Source organism: Anas platyrhynchos, chromosome 1, assembly GCF_047663525.1.
Source record: "Anas platyrhynchos isolate ZD024472 breed Pekin duck chromosome 1, IASCAAS_PekinDuck_T2T, whole genome shotgun sequence".
Taxonomy (NCBI): domain Eukaryota; kingdom Metazoa; phylum Chordata; class Aves; order Anseriformes; family Anatidae; genus Anas; species Anas platyrhynchos.
The window spans coordinates 139,116,815-139,134,565 of record NC_092587.1 but is presented as its reverse complement, the minus strand read 5'-3'; the positions used below and the strand labels follow the sequence as shown (position 1 = coordinate 139,134,565).

General features: G+C 39.2%; 1 protein-coding gene across 4 annotated transcripts in view; it reads right to left on the bottom strand.

Moving 5' to 3' along the window:
- The window catches only part of ATP10A (ATPase phospholipid transporting 10A (putative)), a 111,031-nt gene that overhangs the window by 12,533 nt on the left and 80,747 nt on the right, over positions 1-17,751 (bottom strand). For all 4 annotated transcript variants that reach the window (XM_038173183.2, XM_072030591.1, XM_038173184.2 and 1 more), the window contains 8 exons: positions 16,708-16,925; positions 15,122-15,316; positions 13,065-13,626; positions 6,908-7,011; positions 6,624-6,750; positions 4,273-4,457; positions 2,600-2,921; positions 820-896 (listed from right to left, as the gene is read on the bottom strand). In XM_038173183.2, the coding sequence (XP_038029111.2) occupies positions 820-896; positions 2,600-2,921; positions 4,273-4,457; positions 6,624-6,750; positions 6,908-7,011; positions 13,065-13,626; positions 15,122-15,316; positions 16,708-16,925 (1,790 nt within the window). The remainder of the gene's footprint in view (positions 1-819; positions 897-2,599; positions 2,922-4,272; positions 4,458-6,623; positions 6,751-6,907; positions 7,012-13,064; positions 13,627-15,121; positions 15,317-16,707; positions 16,926-17,751) is intronic.

Here is a 17,751-nt window from a genome sequence, read left to right as displayed (position 1 = left end):
GTCTTATTGCCACTTCTGGTGCTAGCACTGCAACTGAGCTGCATTAGCATTAGGAAGCAGAGGCACTAGGTAGTAGAGTAGGTAAATATATCCTATAAATATACATACTCTCTTTTGGGGATGAGAGAAGTGCCTCTTATACAGTGGCAAATACAATAATAACAAGCTGAACACATCCAAAAACCTGCATGGGAAGTCCCTTTATCTTCATGTTCCCTGTGGCAGGAAATGGGGCGAAAACCAAAACTTGGAATGGTGCTGTTGGGAGCAGTGGTTCTGCAAAGAGCTGCAATTTTCTCTTTCTTCACTAATCTGCTGTCTGAATAGGGCTAAGTGAATGAGATGTGTGGGTGTTTGGGCTAAGAGATACCACCACACCATGCAAATAAGCTGCTTCAGCTGAATGGGCTTGTGCAGCTATTCAATGTCAGTTTACCCAAGCAATGCAAGAGAGGAAGATAAAGCCAGAATAAAGTGAACCTTTTTTCCTGTCTAAATAATACATGGAAAAGCTTTTTTCCTCCTTGAAACCAGTATTTAATAAATGATTTCTCTAAATATATTGCTTAGAATGATCCGGTAAGTTGAATTTTCTGAGATGGTTACATGTGTAAGCTCAGCACAGCTCTGAGAACAAATGAAAGCTTAAACTCAAGCTGAAAGCATTCTTATGGAGCACAACTGGCACTCCTCAGTGTAACTTGCAGCTGCTCCTTTATTTGTGCTGGCTATCCACAGACAGCTTCATCAAGCTAGCGCATGGGAAGTGCCTATTTCAGCCTTTCATGGGAGTGCTTTTCAGTGAACGAGCAACGTTACCTGCATGCCTTCTTGACCAGAGATCCCCACGCCAACATCTGCAACTTGGATCATACTGACATCATTAGCACCATCACCTAAAAATGGCAAAATACGGTTTTGTTTGTCATTAGTAGACCAGGAAAGGTTGGAAACAGCAAAGGAAAGGAAAACTAGTTATTATTGAGTTTTGGCTGGGTATAGTAAGGGAGATGATGTAGGAAAAGATCCATCTTTGGAACATAAGTTTCAAAGCTTGGCAAAGCTGCCGATACATTCTGATCTTTGTAGACTGTTTTTATCATGGCAAGCAAAAATAAACTAAACACCTCTCTTTTTAGTAAGACCTAAATGTCAGGCCTGAACGGTACAAATACTAAAACACTCCCAAGCATGAGCTTCCTACCACTCTTGATTCCTGACAAGTATCTGCCTGCAGTCAGGTATGATTGAGAATGAAACATGCAAGGATGCCAAAAGCCAATGAGGATGCCTACATACTGAAAAGTGCAATAAAGTTAAAAAGCAAATGTGAATTCTTGACTTGGGTTGACCAGTCTGAGATCGTTAATACTTCACCACAGGTAGATTTATCTACAGTGGTTTCACGGTCACCATTCCTTGCTCTGTTTCTAGTCATGATACCGCAAGTGATAGGAGATAAAACTGATGTCTTTGTGACTGTGCGAAACAATCAAAGTTAGCTCATGTTGGTTAAAAGTGAAGTGGAACTACTCAGTTGTCAAGCCAGAGCAGGAGCTTGAATTTAACCCACATGTTTGTGTTGCTCAGAATGAAAACAAAGCTGCCCAGTCTCCACTATTGTTTTTAAGTTTTCTGGATAATTCAAGTTAACCAGTCAGATATTTTGACCATGTATTCAAATGATTATTTCCATGGTCAGACAGCCAAAGACATAAATTAAGTGCAAGGAAGGCACAGTTGAGTTGATATAATTCAGTAGGCATGAGAATTATTATAATCAGCACACATTTGGTGCTATGGATGTCACATGAGTCTGGCAATTATTATATATACTTAGGATTTCTGATGGGTAGGTCCAACCCACGTGTGCTGCTGTTATGATTAACCAAGATATCTAGATGAAAGCTACGGTGCTTTGTGACAATGTGTTACAATTGTATCTTCTAGCGTAACATGACGCTAAACTTGAGATAGGGAAAGAAAAGCTGGTTGATATGTCATACATAAATCATACATAAAAATCATGGAAACATGAAAAATGCTCTAAGATTTAAACCAGGGTGTCTGACAAAATCTGACCTCTGCCAATGGAACAATTAGCAGCGGTGTAGTGTAAGAGCTGGCATGATGCCCGTCATAAATTCATTCCTTATACAGAGATGGCCAATTCATGCCTATGCTGTATGACATACTTGTGATGAAAAATGCAGAACCTTGAACTGAATCATGACCAGATGAAACAAGAATGAGCACACTTTTGGTCTGTGTAACACAGTATTGCAAAATGGTGTTCTGCGCAGTATCAGCTAACCGAATTCTTCACAGCAGTGTTTGGACATGCTAAAACCTCATAGCATCCCTAGATCACCAGTACCTAACTTCTGTAGGAAGAAATCCCAAATACTACTCCAGAGTTTTATATTGTTTTTGAATAAACTTGTTTATTCAAAACAAGAGTGGTCTGACACATTTTCAGACAAAACTAGGAGGTATGTGAGTTGTACAGCAGCTGGAAAGATCATGTTGCAAGTCAAAACCCAAGATTATCAAGGCACAATAAACACCAATGTGGGTATATTTAAAATGAGATATTTACCTATTGCCAAGGTCATTGCTTTGAGTTTGTCTCTGACTAGTTTCACTACCATGCTCTTTTGGAGTGGGGTAGAGCGACAACACAGTACTGAACGGCATCGCTTGGCTAGTGCAAGAAATTTATCTTCTAGAGTAGGTTCCAGGGCATAAGCTAGAGTCCTTCCATCAATCACTAGGCCCAAGCTGGAAAGCACAGAGGAAGAGGGTGGATAGAGAGGGGTGAACCCAATAGTCATGTTTCCAGTAGCTTCGTCTATTGTGTTGTTTGAAAATTTAGACTCTACGCATTGCAGACACTGCTCCAGCAAGACAGCACATGTCTCCTGAAAAAAAATTCAGAATAAATATGCTTGAGAGAAAAGAACATGTATTCAAACATCTGTGTTTGCTGTATATTTAAGCATAAAGAATATGGAGAATGTGTTATATTTGCTGCACTGTGAAAGTTTTAATCTCTAATATTCTTGTTCGCTATTAGCTCTTAACACAATTTTGGCCTAAGATATGACAGCAATGAAGACAAGAAAAGCTTAAAAAATCACTCCTCTTTAACATGCATTATTGTATGCTAAACTAATTTCTTTTAGCTCCTTCTCAGAATAACAGTGTCGGGGAATGATATAATCAGTATCAGTACCAAGTTACGCATGGTGATGAGCACCACGTATACGCCTACAACTCATATCAAGTAGTTAAGCATTGTTAAAGGCCAATTAAAGGTTATTTAAGCTGAATTCTCTGTCCTAGACATACTCAACTAAAAGATGTTATTGAGAATATATGAACATTTAAAATGAAATGCTACTGGTTGTACAGCAAAGTATGACAAAAAACGAAAGATCACGGAAAGTCAGTTTACCAGTTCAGTTGATACACTCAAGAACGGAAAATGCTGTTATCTTTTCTTCCTTTTCGAAAGGAATTGGAGCTGGATACTGCTGGCCTACCTCTCCTCTGCTGATCTGAAGTCCAATTTTATCACCTCATTAAAGGACTATAGCACTATCGGTCTGGTTCCTTGTATGTTAGACCATATCAGTAAACTGTGACTGTCTGGTTGCGACAAGTTGAGCACAGGAAAGATCAGTAATTCAGAAGAATTAGAAAAGGTCTGTTAGGAAGCAAGTCATTAATGTAGATGTGGTTTTCTGACTCTGAGTGCTAGCACTGAAATTTAAGCACTGCTTCTATCTCCAGAGAATAAAACACCCGAGAAAACATGAATGAAGTTATCAAAATATTACATTTCAGTGGTGTAAAATAAAGCAGAAATTTTCAATTCAGCTTTTTTTTTTTTTTTTTTTTTTTTTCCTCAACAAGCATTTAATAATAGGTTGCTTTTGGTGCCAATAAGCAAAACTAGGGATGTTTTCAGAATGCATACCAAAGGCAGGCATTTATACTGTTAATGGCATGTTTTCATTCGTGGTGGATCCCAACACACACAGTTAAACGTCTTCAGTAAGTTTATGACATGACATTACAACTTAGAAATAGAATTCACTGAAAAGTATTCAAAGACATGTCCTACCTGAAAATTACGGTTGAAGCAGGAAAAGAAGAAAAAAAAAAGAGGGAAAGGAAAAAAAGCCATCAAACTTTTAATTGTACAAGTTGAAAATAAAGCAAAGCTAGTTCACAAATAGACTTAAGTATAGTACTGGATCTGCTTACTGGTGACTCAGCATTCAGAGTGATGATTTCCTCATCATGATCTAGTAGCTTGCAGGCATACGCAATATTAACAGCTGTTTCTTGCTTGTCTCCAGTAAGAACCCAAATCTGCAACCCAGCTTTGCGCAAGTTTGCAATGGTTTCTGGAACACCGTCCTGTAAATGGTCTTCAATGCCAGTTGCACCTAAGCAGACAGAAAAAGCAAATTATTCCGTGTTAAATAAGCACTTAAGAGTTCACCTCAAATTCTAAGTTTGAATTTTTCAAAAAAACAAGTCACTTACATTGGGAAACAGCTACACTAAACTAACAATAGCTACAAGACTGCACAGGCAGCTTTTTAGAGGAATTCGGAGAGAGTAGAAAGCAGCTAGGGTAAACACCTGCATCAACAGCCAACAACATATCCAGAATTTAAAACTTCAAAAGCAACCTGATGCCACTTGTCCTATCAGTGGTTCACATGGCTGATGTGCCTTTGCTTATTGTTACTCTGCTCTGTATCTTTGCCATTTCTTCTGAATGGTGCTAGAAAAGATACTGATTCTAGGAGGTAGCTTTTTTCTAAAGGGTCCTGACTGCCTTTCCTCAACTAAAAGAGGCCTGATCACTAGAGATTTTTCCCTTTCAAAGGGGAATGACAGCAGAACTGCAGCTTGGCAACTGCACATTAGGCTTTAGACTTATACCTCTTCCTGTCTTGTTGCTGCTTTTTGTTCTTTCAGAAAGACACTGGCTGCCAAACAAGATGTAGTAGAGAATAAATTATGTATCTGTTGGCCATGATGTGAAAGTAAAATGTGGCTTTTTCATGCTTTCAGCATATCTTCCTACTTGCTTATAGTAAACTGAGCATCTTTCCTATGCTTTCATAAATCCATTTTCAAATACTATAGCAAAAGCAGCTGAGAACCAAATTCAATGTCATCACTGATATGTCAGTATTCCATTGAGTTTCAGAGTGGTTTCAATGCAAGGACATGTAAGCCCTCACTACCAGAGAACCTGGAAATAACAAACATTCAAATTACCTGGAACAACAGGAAAAAGAAAGTGAACTTCTGTCAGCTATTTATTATTGCTATGGCTGTTCTTTGAACAAAAGCATTTCAGCATTAGAAACCCTTCCAAAGTCTGAGCACCAGTCATGTAGGTGAAAACACATTCTTAGTGCAATGTGATGAAAGTTTTTATTATCTAAACAGCGCACAAAGGAAAAGACTATTCCTTTACCAGACTCACTATTTTATTCCCAAGACCTAAGCTTAACTGACCACTGCAAGACACAAACCACATTATGAGGTTCCTGGGTAATGATTCCTGGCTGAACGGGTAGTTTACTTCTGCCTAGAGCTCACTTACTAATCTCACAGTTCAATTTCACTATTTTTTTACTGAGCCAACAGGGACAAACATGGTGGGATTTTCCCAATTATGTGGTCAGAACTAGTGACCTCATGGACCCCTTTAAGTCAGAGAGAAGCTATGCTTCTAATCCTAAAGCAGGTATCTAAGTCAGATCAAATGAACTGCACTTTCTGTTTTTTTTCTCTCTCCTCTGGTTATATAGGGAGCCTGAGAGATCTCGAGTAGACACATCAGAAGTTGGGTGAGGTGGATCTCGCCTCCCAGAGACAGGCCTGTTGGCAAATACTGAAGGTTGTTAGTTCCCTCAGTGTGATGACTGTCCCAGTTCTCCTGCCAGAAAAAGCAGTTGGATGTTTGGAGTAATAGAGGGTATATAACATTTTAGAATCTCAGTGCTTTCTACATCTCAGCTGAGCAGAGAAACAGGATGACTTTGTCCTCGGAATACATTTTACATACACTGATCTTATCTACACCATTACAAAATACTGCAGTCCCCTTCTACAGAGGCCCCGAGAACACGTGCTAAACCTGATGTATATGAGAGTTGATGCCTTTCACAACTGCAGTTTATGAGCTTTGCTTTACGAGCATCTCTGGTGCCCCTGGAGTCATGGAACTCTTTGACATGGTAAAGTGGCACTAAGCCAAAGAAATTCTGTAGACAGGTTTCGGACAAGTCCTCCTCCTACTTAGAGCAGCAGTTCCCATTTATGATATTGTGTCAAATGCATCTCTTGTTTTACTCCGCTCATTTCACTAGTGATAAAATGATTGCAGGAGCAAGGAAAACAGGATATGTCTGTTACATTAATTATAATCCCATTCCTTTGTGGTGCTGCACATGACAGCTACAACAAAGTCCAAAAGAAGCAAGTTTCTGTACTGTCACAAAGCATTTAAAGGAAAGAATGGATTTCATAGCCAAGCTTTCAGAATTTTTAACACACTTTAACTTCATGTCCAGCTCTCATTTCATTACCTAGCAGATGCAGATTCTTCTCTATCTGCAGTGCTGACTGAAACAGGAGTTCTTCACGATTTTCTGTAGAAGATTCTGCTTCCAAATGACTTTTTAACCAACAGGCATACTCCTCTTTGCTGAGAACCTGTTTAAAAGAGTATGTGAGGGCACAGTCAAAGTGATGCAGAGGTATTCATGCTTTAGTGAATAAAATGAAAAAGAAAGTTATAAATCAAGAACAATAAATTAATAAATGTCTTCAGTAATCTTTGTCAAACTTTTTACTTTTTCTTATTACTTACTCTTTTTGCAATGCACAGGGTCCGCAGCCCATCTACAGCATACAGATTAAGGTAATTCTGGGTTTTGGTTTGGATTTTTTTTTGATGTTTGCCCCGAGGGTCACCTAGAGAAGAATAAAAGGTGATTGAAAAATAACAGCAGTTGAATGGCCTCAGAGAATATGAATGTGCCTACGGTACTAACTGTACCACCACATTGAAACTGGAACTTTTAAAGAACTGTTAATATCTCTTGGAAAACTTTTAAGTAAAACATTCAATTTAGAAAAAAATTGTATCTTTTTGTTCTATCTTTTCTTTCCTCTCTCTTCAAATGTCATTGTGAATTTATGTTAGAAAGACTGTCTTTTTCTAACTCCTTAAGTATTTGTTTGTCCTGAATACTTTGAGAAATCTTGATTATCTTCACAGCAAACAATAATGTCAGAAAGAGAAGTATGATTTCAAACAGAGTATTAGCAAAGGCTTCTGTACATATCATTATGTGCAGAAAAATGATACTTTTAAAAATAGCACTTAGTTTTCCTCATAGGTTAATATCTCAAAAGAAAGAGAAACGGTGCTCTGTTTTGTGTATCTAAGGATATGAAGGTACTAGTACTACTGTCAGTACTGTTCGGATACTACACTACCTATTGGTCTGAGTCAATGCAAGAAGTTCTAGGTGTGACTTTGATTTCATTCAAAACACAATCTACATTTATGCAGACCTCACAACTAGTTCTACCTTGAGTGCATCAGCCCAACTTCTACTCAGTTTTTTCCCCCCTTAAAGCCATGTGTAAGAGTTCAGAATCGGGACTGAGCCTCTGTTCCTTTTCTCCCTTTAGCAGGGATTGTTTCAATGTACTCACACTGTGCTCAAAAAAGATTAATGAATATGATGGTAACACATTTTGTTCCATCTCATTACCTGAAATGAGGTCTTCAAAAGTTAAAAACAGGTGATATGTATCTTTTTTATCATCTGGGATCAAGACAGGTCCATGTACAATGTACTGTCATAGCGACCTTCAATAATACGAACTGCAGTGTTACTGCTAAAGGAAACTGTTTTTAGATTGAAACCATTGATGGGAATGACTGGTGCCTTGAGGCAAGTTTCCTACTCTCTGATGTCATGCATTTAAAAAAAAAAATAAAAATGTCTGCATGTTTTTTGGCTTTGTAGAATCATCTCAGGATTATAATTTTGTAATTGGAGCTGTTTCTTAATGTGTTATTCGTGTCACTGGTATTTGTACTGTAACCACTGAGTCAGGTGAGCACTACTCAACACCAGAAGTCTGAGCGCTTGCAGAGACCTAATATAGATGCTCTGAGCTGACCACTGCATGTGCATATCTCTCTCAACTGACCAAACTGGGGACCTATGGTCACTATGCCTTACCATAAGCAGTTGATGTAGCTATCTAAATTAGATGACAGGAATATCCTCTTGTTTATGCTTTTCAGTGCCCATGTTCTCAGCATGCAGCCATACTCAACTTGATCTTGCTATATATGACCATGTGTACCTATATATGTCTACTAAAAACATCAACACTTTTTTATTTATACAGCAGCACCATCTCTAATTGGGCATTCGGAGGCTTCAGTACATTTAGCAGTACTGCGTTCACAGGGACCTCGACAGGCCAGACAGCTGGATGGAGAGGAACCTCATCAAGTTCAAGAAGGGGAAGTGCAGGGTCCTGCACCTCAGGAGGAATAACCCCAGGTACAGGCTGGGGGCTGTCCTGCTGGTCCTGGTGGACAGCAGGTGAACCATGAGCCAGCAATGGGCCCTTGTGGCCAAGAAGGGCAATGGTGTCCTGGGGTGCATTAGGAGGAGTGTTGCCAGCAGGTCGAGGGAGGTGATCCTGCCCCTCTACTCAGCCCTTGGTGAGGCCACACCTGAAGCATTGTGTCCAGTTCTGGGCTCCCCAGTACAACAGGGATATGGAGCTACTGGGGTGAGTCTGAAGGAGAGCTACTCAGTGATTAGAGGCCTGAAGCACCTGTTGTACGAGGACAGGCTGAGAGAGCTGGGCCTGTTTAGCCTGGAAAAGAGAAGAGTGAGGGGAGACCTCACCAATGTGTATAAACGTCTGAAGGGAGACTGTCAAGAGGATGGAGCTGGTCTCTTTTCAGTTGTGCCCAGTGACAGGACGAGAGGCAACGGGCACAAACTGAAGCACAGGAGGTTCTGGCTGAATACGAGGGGACACTTCTTTACTGGGAGGGTGACAGAGCATGGACACAGGTTGCCCAGAGAGGTTGTGGAGTCTCCTTCTCTGGAGATATTCAAAACCTGCCTGCAGGCCATCCTGCGCAATGTGCTGTAGGTAATCTTGCTTGGCAGGAGGGTTGAACTAGATGATCTCCAGAGGTCTCTTCCCACCTCATCCATCCTGTGATTTTGTGATTCTGATACTGGAGGAAGGAAGCAGCTGGGTGTTTGGAATCCCGATATTCTGTTTTTCGATCCTGTTACCTTGACCATGTGTCAGCATATTTTACTTTCTGTATAGCTATTTTGCCACCTTTAAAGACTATTTCATCTTCTCCAGGTCTGCAAAGCTGGAAGTGCACACACCCACATGTTCCTAAAGGGCTCCAGAATGACTGGGGTATTCCTTGCACTCCTCATCTCTCATTAAAGTCATGTGGCAAATACTGGTAGGAATATCCTGGTAGGCCTGTCTATCTATCTATTAATGCTACCTATATACAGATTTTCTCAGATGGATAGTGCAAATGTATTACTCATTTAGCTTTGTTTCTATCTGTGCATAATAGTCTTTTTGGCATATGCGAGTTGGCTGTATAATAAATTATTATTATTTTTTTTTTTCTGGGAGAAGTACTGCAGCACCTCTTCTTGGAGGCTGCTTGTATGATTGAATCAGCTTTTTTTCACTTTAAAAGAATAAAGTAGGCAAGCACTGTTCCTAATTTATTGTGATACATCACTATTCCAGAGACAAACACTGTATTTCTTGCATATCCCACACAGTCTTATGCTACTGGTTATTTCAGTCACTCACTGATTTCAAACAGTGCAAATTTGAAAAGGTGCTTAAACACAGCAAAAGCCATTTCTGCCTACTCTTAGGTTAAGTGGCGTTAATCACTTCAGATCTGTCTGAATACCATGGGCACTAATGCAAGATCATAATGTTTCAATGAACAAAGACAGTAATTCTCTACAAACAGAGACGTTCGCACCACTTCCCATGAGAATTCTCAGTTCCAGCAGGAATGACTGCACTTCTGTCCTCCACCAGCACACCAATGAGAGCTAAAACTCCTGCTAGCTCTCCATATGCCTTATCGGTCTTATCTGGAGATTCACCTTGGGTTCAGAGGTTAAAAGGGGGGAAGAAATCTCTTGCAGACAAAATCCAGGAATGGAGATTCTTTTTAGCTGGGATGATGCAGTTCCTATGCTTAGCAGCACGACCGCATGCACTATAGAAGTGAAAACCAGTAAATATGTCTTCTACAGAAGAATGATAGAGAGCTAGTGGCATTTTGCTTGCTTCATTTCCTTCCATAATCACAAGCTGTAAAAAGCCAGCCCAGTCATTGTTTTCTCAGTGACTTATGTTCACAGTTCCTGTGCGAGTTGGTTATTGACTCAAACAGTAACTTTCTTATTTATGAACATAGAGACTGTTGAGATAAAGTAAAAACAATATGCTTTTGGGAATCATTTCAAGGCTTTTGAAAATATCTGTGTGCTATCAGAAAATGTCAGCTTTCAGGGTCTCAGCTAGATACACAAGCAGAACGAATGGAGGGAATTCAGAAACTTGCAAGTTTCAAAGCTCACATTTTTTTTTTTTTTTTTTTTTTTTTTTTTTTTTAATGAGATACAACTGAAGCTACAGCACACTGCTCTTGCATCTAACTTTGGGCTGCTCCTTGTGGCATTTTAAAAGGCTCTTCCTCAGAAACAGAACCTTTGTGTTTTGTAGGACACAATTGTGCAAGGAGATTATGGACACAGCACTGCCTTGATCTTTCAGACTGAGAGCACAAGTATCACAAAGTCTCAAAATGCACACTTGACTTGTGTACAATTTACACATCCCTGAGGCATTAAGATAGCAAAACAAGGGCACTGGGATTAGCTGTCACATTGATTCACTTACTGGTCCATTACTTAAAAGGATAAATGCCTGAATTCTTGTAATATTTACATTTCCCCTCACACATTCCATTATCAACAGAGAACAGAATTAAACCACAGATGGATCCAGTGATATATATATAATATTCATAGCATAAATTCTTGGAGGATCCCTCTACCTGGGGAATACCTCCCCGTAGCATGAAAAAGAGGCATCTCCCTCAGGAATTTAAAAAACGTCCACTAATGTTAGGATACAGCACACAGAGACTGAGTTCAATTTCACTAGTGAAGCTGTTCAAGAGAAATGTCAAACATTTTTCAGACAGATCCGCTGAAACTCACAGAATTACTGAAGCCATCAGTGGATCAGATGGCTTGAAAATAAGGGAAACTGCTTATGAAGTTCTAGTGACTGCACTTTACATTGCTTGCTAAAGCAAAATATACTAAAATGCAGTTCATTTTGGGCTAAAAAAAAAGAGAAGAAGACAAATAAAAGCACAAACTCAAAGCATTGTTCAATTCGCTTGCCTGTGAAGATGCTGGAATCACTGTATTTGCCCAGCTATGGAATTTCCTCGCTACTAAAAACATACAGGAACCCTGCTCCTGCATTTCTGACCCACACCAACTTTTGTAATGTTGCTGTTGGTTGGTTTCTAGCTGGTCTTGTCGCCCACCTAGATCCTACACCCACCTGAAATTTGCTCGAAAATTCTTCCACCCATTGTATCTACCATGAATGTACGCAGTAGTTTCAAACATAGTCTATAATACTTTTATTTTACGGAGGTGAAAAAATATTTGAGACTTGGCATAAAATAATCATTTCATTTTAATGCTCAGTTCTCATTCTGAGAACTCATTCCCAAACACTGTTTTCCAGGTATGTTATTAGTACTTCTTCTCAGTACTCCAAATTCTCTCAGTTCTTTAGAGGGAAACAAGTTTCCAAAGATGCTGTATGTACCTTCTGTGATATCAGATCTTTACCAGAAAATTATTCATGAATACTTTGTTGTTAGTTAAGGACAAGTTGTTCTTAATTTTTTGGTTGTGCTTTGATTTATGTCGCTGTAAACAGAAAAGTAATGCCAACATTTTTCTGTATTTCATTAAACTAAAATTACACAGTATAAGCCTTTCACAATTGTTTACTCCAGCTAATGTCAATGTAACCACAAAGTCAATGCACTAGTGACACACAGGAAGCACCTCTAGCACTTTCGGGTTCTGTCCATTCATACTGGGGTAACCCTTCAACACTCAATTAAATTCAGTGTTGAACATGCAGTAAATTAGATGCAAACTGATTCATGCGAACTGATGCCCCTGTGTTTCCGCTAACTTGTGAAATCTTACAGGGTTCTTCTTGAATCTAACTCACTACGATTAGCAGTTATTTAGAGTTGTCCCTGTTTCAGGTGACATCTGGGTGCTTCAGACTTCAGGGAAGTAGTCCATGGTCACCTGTTCCCAGCTACACATCTGTTCTATCTGACGCAAAAATTTCTCATCTGAACAGCATCTCTCCTTATTTTGCCACTATCTTTCTGTTCTGATGTCCGATTGTTAGCATCATTGTCAAACGCAATACAAAAACTTTGATTTATGCAAACATATTATAACAAAAGGAGGTAAAGATTCACAGATTAAACACATAGGGGAGCTGGAGTAGGAACCGCTTGAGTTTCATATAAAATACTGAAATAGCCAAGCACCGCCAGGCAAGTTTTCCTGAAGAAATTTGCTTTGGCAGAGTTTCAAGAAATAATAGTTTCAAAATAAAGTTTGCTAGTCAAAGTTCTTGTACAGTAATTATTTTAACTAATTCTTTTAAGGTAAAGAACCAGTAATTTGTTACAGAAAATTTGCTGTAATCACAAAGTGTTATAAAAGAAGAGAGATGGCTGCCATTCTACCATTCCCTGTATTCACAACAAAAGCAGGCAGGTCTACATGCTAGAGCAGGCAGTAAGACGTGAGTTTTCAGCACTAAAGCAGAACCACCTCCCCCAGGCCCCAAAGGAGACATACCTGAAGAACAGGGTAGAAGAAGATCCATAATAACTGAATCTGCTCCTTTAGTGTAAACATTTATCTCATCTGTGAGAGGATGTCTGACCACTACTGACATCCTCTTCCTGATGGAATCAAAGCCCAACGTATGTAATACTTCAAAGTTTAATGTTCCCAGGTGAGGTAGCTCCACTGATACCTGGTCAGACAGCCTTCCAACCAGAGAACAGTTATATGCCCTTGCTGCATAGACGAGAGCAGCTTCATCTGGACTCTCTGCTTCATAACGGAGTTCTCCTTCCTCAGGTCCACTCCCTACAGGTGTCCTGCCTTGCTGGGAGCTGTAGCCATTGTTATTCATCTGTGCAGAGTATGCCAGCTTCTCTTCCAGTTTTAATAAAGTGCTCTCAGTAGATGTAGATGAAAGAACACTTAAACCACATCTGTGCATTGATTTATTTGTAGCTAGACTAGATGAACTGCTGCTGTTAGATCCAGAGGTCAAGCGACTGGGAGTGAATCTTCGGATGAAGTCTTCTATGGTTTTTACTGGAGATTTTAGTTCAAATCGATCTCTAACCTTGAGAAGCAAGAAACAAAACAATGAACAAAACTTAAAGGAAAGTTGTACAAGAATTTAGACAGTGACGTTCAGTCTAAGGAGCTCCAACTTAAGAAGAGAATCTCTTTGAGAGCAGAAAGTAATGGCATTTGTCATTTGAGAAGGGAAAGTAAATGGAAAAAACTGACTTATTAGCAAAAAAAAAAAAAACAACAAACAACAACAAAACCAAAACCATAAACCTAAAACTTCAGAATTGTGTCTCCTTGTGAAAGTATGTATGCTTGCATTTAAAATATTATTTCTCCTTTCACCTCCTCAGATATGACTAAGGGACAGACAACCAGTGTTGGACCACCACCAGTAGTACATACTGAAAGGCTATTGTTAGCAGGAAGCATTGGCATTCTTTGTGCATATTTGGTGAAGGTAGTAAAAAATACACTAATGCCAGAGTTTTCTTTTGAGAAGTGTGGTACCAGAAAAGTTTTATGAGAATATTCCAATGTCAGTGATGTCTTCAGTAGCAATATATTATAAATAACTTCTACTGTCTTCTCTTTCACCTTCAGTTCACTTCACTTTATCACTTACCTTAGTTTATTTAAATCTTTTATACAATGTTATTAACTGTAATAGCACATTCATAGTAATATATATTCAATTATTGCATAACAGTGTAGCATTCGTAAAGCAGCAGAATTTAGCATTCTCCAAATGCTTCCCTGGCACAAAACCATGTGATCTTGCAGACTAGTTCAAATTTTATTCCAATTTGGAACAGAAACAGATCTCAGAATTTTCTCCAGAATGGAAATTTCAGCTGTGGGCTAGCTTTAACACTACATTCCACTATAGCTTTGTCTTACAGATCATCTTGGGATTGCATTGTTGAAGTCCTTATTCATCAGCGATACTGGTTTAAGCCAATTCAAGCATTAGTGATCATTATTTCTCACAATGAGCTAAAGATGCATCTTTTACACAGTTTGAAAGATTTAAGCAATGTTTCTCAAGCATATTCTCTTTTAAAACTTTTTTTTTTTTTTAAAAAAAAAAACAACATCTGACCCTTTTCTTAATTTAATCCATATTTACAAAACATTCACTGACAGCTTATATTCTTTTCTGGGAAGCCTTGTATATTTACAATTTTGTTTCCACACAGACTTGCATACTTACATATATACTTATACATATACATATACACATACATATATATATATTTATCAATTAAGTTACAGTACACAAACTCAGGAAATTTTCAGAAGTATCTTGAAATTATAGATGAAAGCATTTCTTACCCTGAAGGTAAATGAAATAGTCAACATGTTTCATGTAACCAATGCTTGACTGAACCTGCTCATTCACACTGTACTTCTAGGAGTCATCTCACAACTAGTTCTAGTTATTTCTCACTAGAACAAGCAATTTTCATGTCTCCCTCTTAAGAGATAAATTACTATCAATAGAAATGACCCGTAATCTCTATTTTGCTATTTCTTTAACCTACCTTCTGTCGGGGCTGATTTGGTGCAGTAACCACCACCGTATTACATATAGTTAAAGCGATGAAGAAGTCAAAAATATCACATAGCTCTGGACTCAGATGGGATAATGGCTGTTCGTGGCTCCTCATGATCTCCAGATGCTTCGCACATTCATTCACCTTTTCTAACAAGCGAGGATCTGGTGTGATATCCTTCTCCTAATAATAAATAGCAGTGATTAATATCAGTGATTCTGCAAGTTTCCAAAGCAGCATCAAGCAATCAAAGAGCCCAAAACAGTGTCAACACCAAGAGTTTTATGGTGGCCTCATACCACAGAGTGGAGGTGGAGAGGACTGTAGTACACCCATTCTAGACAGTAAACAGTTAATAATGCGGCTACTGATGGAAATGTGAGTAACTGTGTTGTCAGCTTTCTTCCCTACTAATTATACTGGATAATTATACTGGCAAAATTCATCTACTTTAGGAGTAGTGGACAGGGGAAGAGTTACACACTAATATTCCTCTGCCTGGTGGGTTGTTTGTTAGAGATCAGATTCTATCCACACAATTGCGAGCACTTTGTGCTTTTTTTATACAGAAACACAGAGCACTTTCTACTCTTATTTCATCTGCACTTTCCACTTCTTTCATCTATTTCTTATCAGTGCAAACTCTGGTATTTCTTAAGATACCAGAATGCTAGGATACAAAAGGCTAATAGATAAACCGAACTGAGGCTTTTTCTTCAGTAGAATTTTATTTTATCTGCTGATGCTCAGCAGCTGATGAATATGAGCAACCACTGAACCACGTGTGCAAAAAGTACAGCTTCAAATTGTACTGAAAGAACTTACTCTTGACTGAAATCGTGAAGTTCCACCACTGCAAACAGCATCTTTCTTTGCCCATATTCATAGTTTGTTTTGAGGGTGGATTTGTGTCAACAGTACAACAATACAAATCCCTAGATAGAGAAGACTTGGCTTCTCTGCTCTCCTATTATGATTCAGCTCAGGCAAAATTTCCATGGAATTACAATAGCATAAAATAAATTAACCAAAGCAAAGTTGTAAGGACACAAATTCACCAGCATTTGAAACATAAAGTTTTTTGTTTTTTTTTTTTTTTTTAATACATGTGCAATCCACTGATATTCTTGAATCACAATAAAAATTATGCTGTTGTGTATGTCAGCAGTGTCTAAGAATGGAGCATTGCAGTCCAGCACTTGTTAGTTTTAAAACCCTCTGTCAAAAAAGAAAAGGAGAGGCATAAGCAGAGCAATTAGAATTCTTTATCTCCAACCCTATGCTACTCTCAGCCTCTGTAAATAAAGGGGAGGCATACATTTTCTTTTCAAAATCAAAAACAAAGGTTTCAGACTCTCTTTGCCTTTAGATTGTTCCTACAGAGAAGGTATTTAGATAAGATCTATGGCTGCATTTGGTTGTTTTTGTATAAACTCTAAGTCCAGAAGAAAAAATGCCAAGATGAAATCTATGAGAGGTACACAATGCACCACAGCTTTCTTTATCTTTCCCTTTTCAGGACATTGTTCTGCTAAAAGATACAGGACGCTGCACATTTAGTTCTTACGACTTACCATTGGGCTACTGAATGCAGTATGCTTCGAGAGTATGCTTGCTCTTTTTGCTTCAGCTCTGCTACCAGTGCGGCGGTGGGTTTTGGTACTCTGGCTTCTGTGGACTACTTTGATGCTCTGATGGCTGCAGATACTGTCACGCTGGGATAAATTTCCTCCTTTGGGGGCTGCTTCTTCTTCCTCGGAATCAGGTTCTTGGTACATTGCTAACCGTTTGGCTACCAGGAAAAATACACATTGCATATGTTAAACGTGGCTGAGAAGGAGGGAAAAGGGACATGCTGACTTTGTCGAAGAGATCTGGTTTTACTCTTATACGGTGCTTTCCCAGTGAGAATGAATGATTCCATTATCAGGGGATAACAACGTCCTAATTGCCTGGTAGTATCTAAGGGAGGATGCAGATAACATAATGAGAAATGTGATGCAATGCACGGCCTCCCTCATCATCACACTCTCCGCGAGGCAGTTAAGACTCTGCGGTAACTCTCTGCGCTCCCGAAGACTATTCCACAACTCAGCTTGATGAAATCAGCCAAATAATAGGGATTTCACTGCAGTCTGAGAAGGAACTAAACAATCCAAAAATCCATTCTTGTCCTTCCCGACAGCATATGGAAATTTCGCAGAGTATTTTCCAGCAAAAATGTCACATCTATCCACCTGCAGTTAGCTGACACCCGGAGTGTCCTGCATCTACCCTCCATGCATGCCTACAGAGCACAACTTGCTCAGACTGTGTGAAAGTCAAGTCCATCTGTACAGAGGGGAGACGTGAATCCAGATGCCTGATTCCCATTCTACTCCAAAAAGCACCCTGGGGTCTGTCCCCTCCCCTGTGACTGGCGTGACCGGGGGAGCAATGCCACACGCGGTACCACACTTACTGTACCTTCAACTGCTGTACATGCACAGAATGAGCCCATTTTTCCAAATGAGACATTTTAGAGAAGCACTTTGCTAGTCGAGACTCCAGCTACAACAATTACAGTTAGAAACCAATCCAGGCATTTCGATGTGTAGAAGATAAAAATGAAGCAGAAG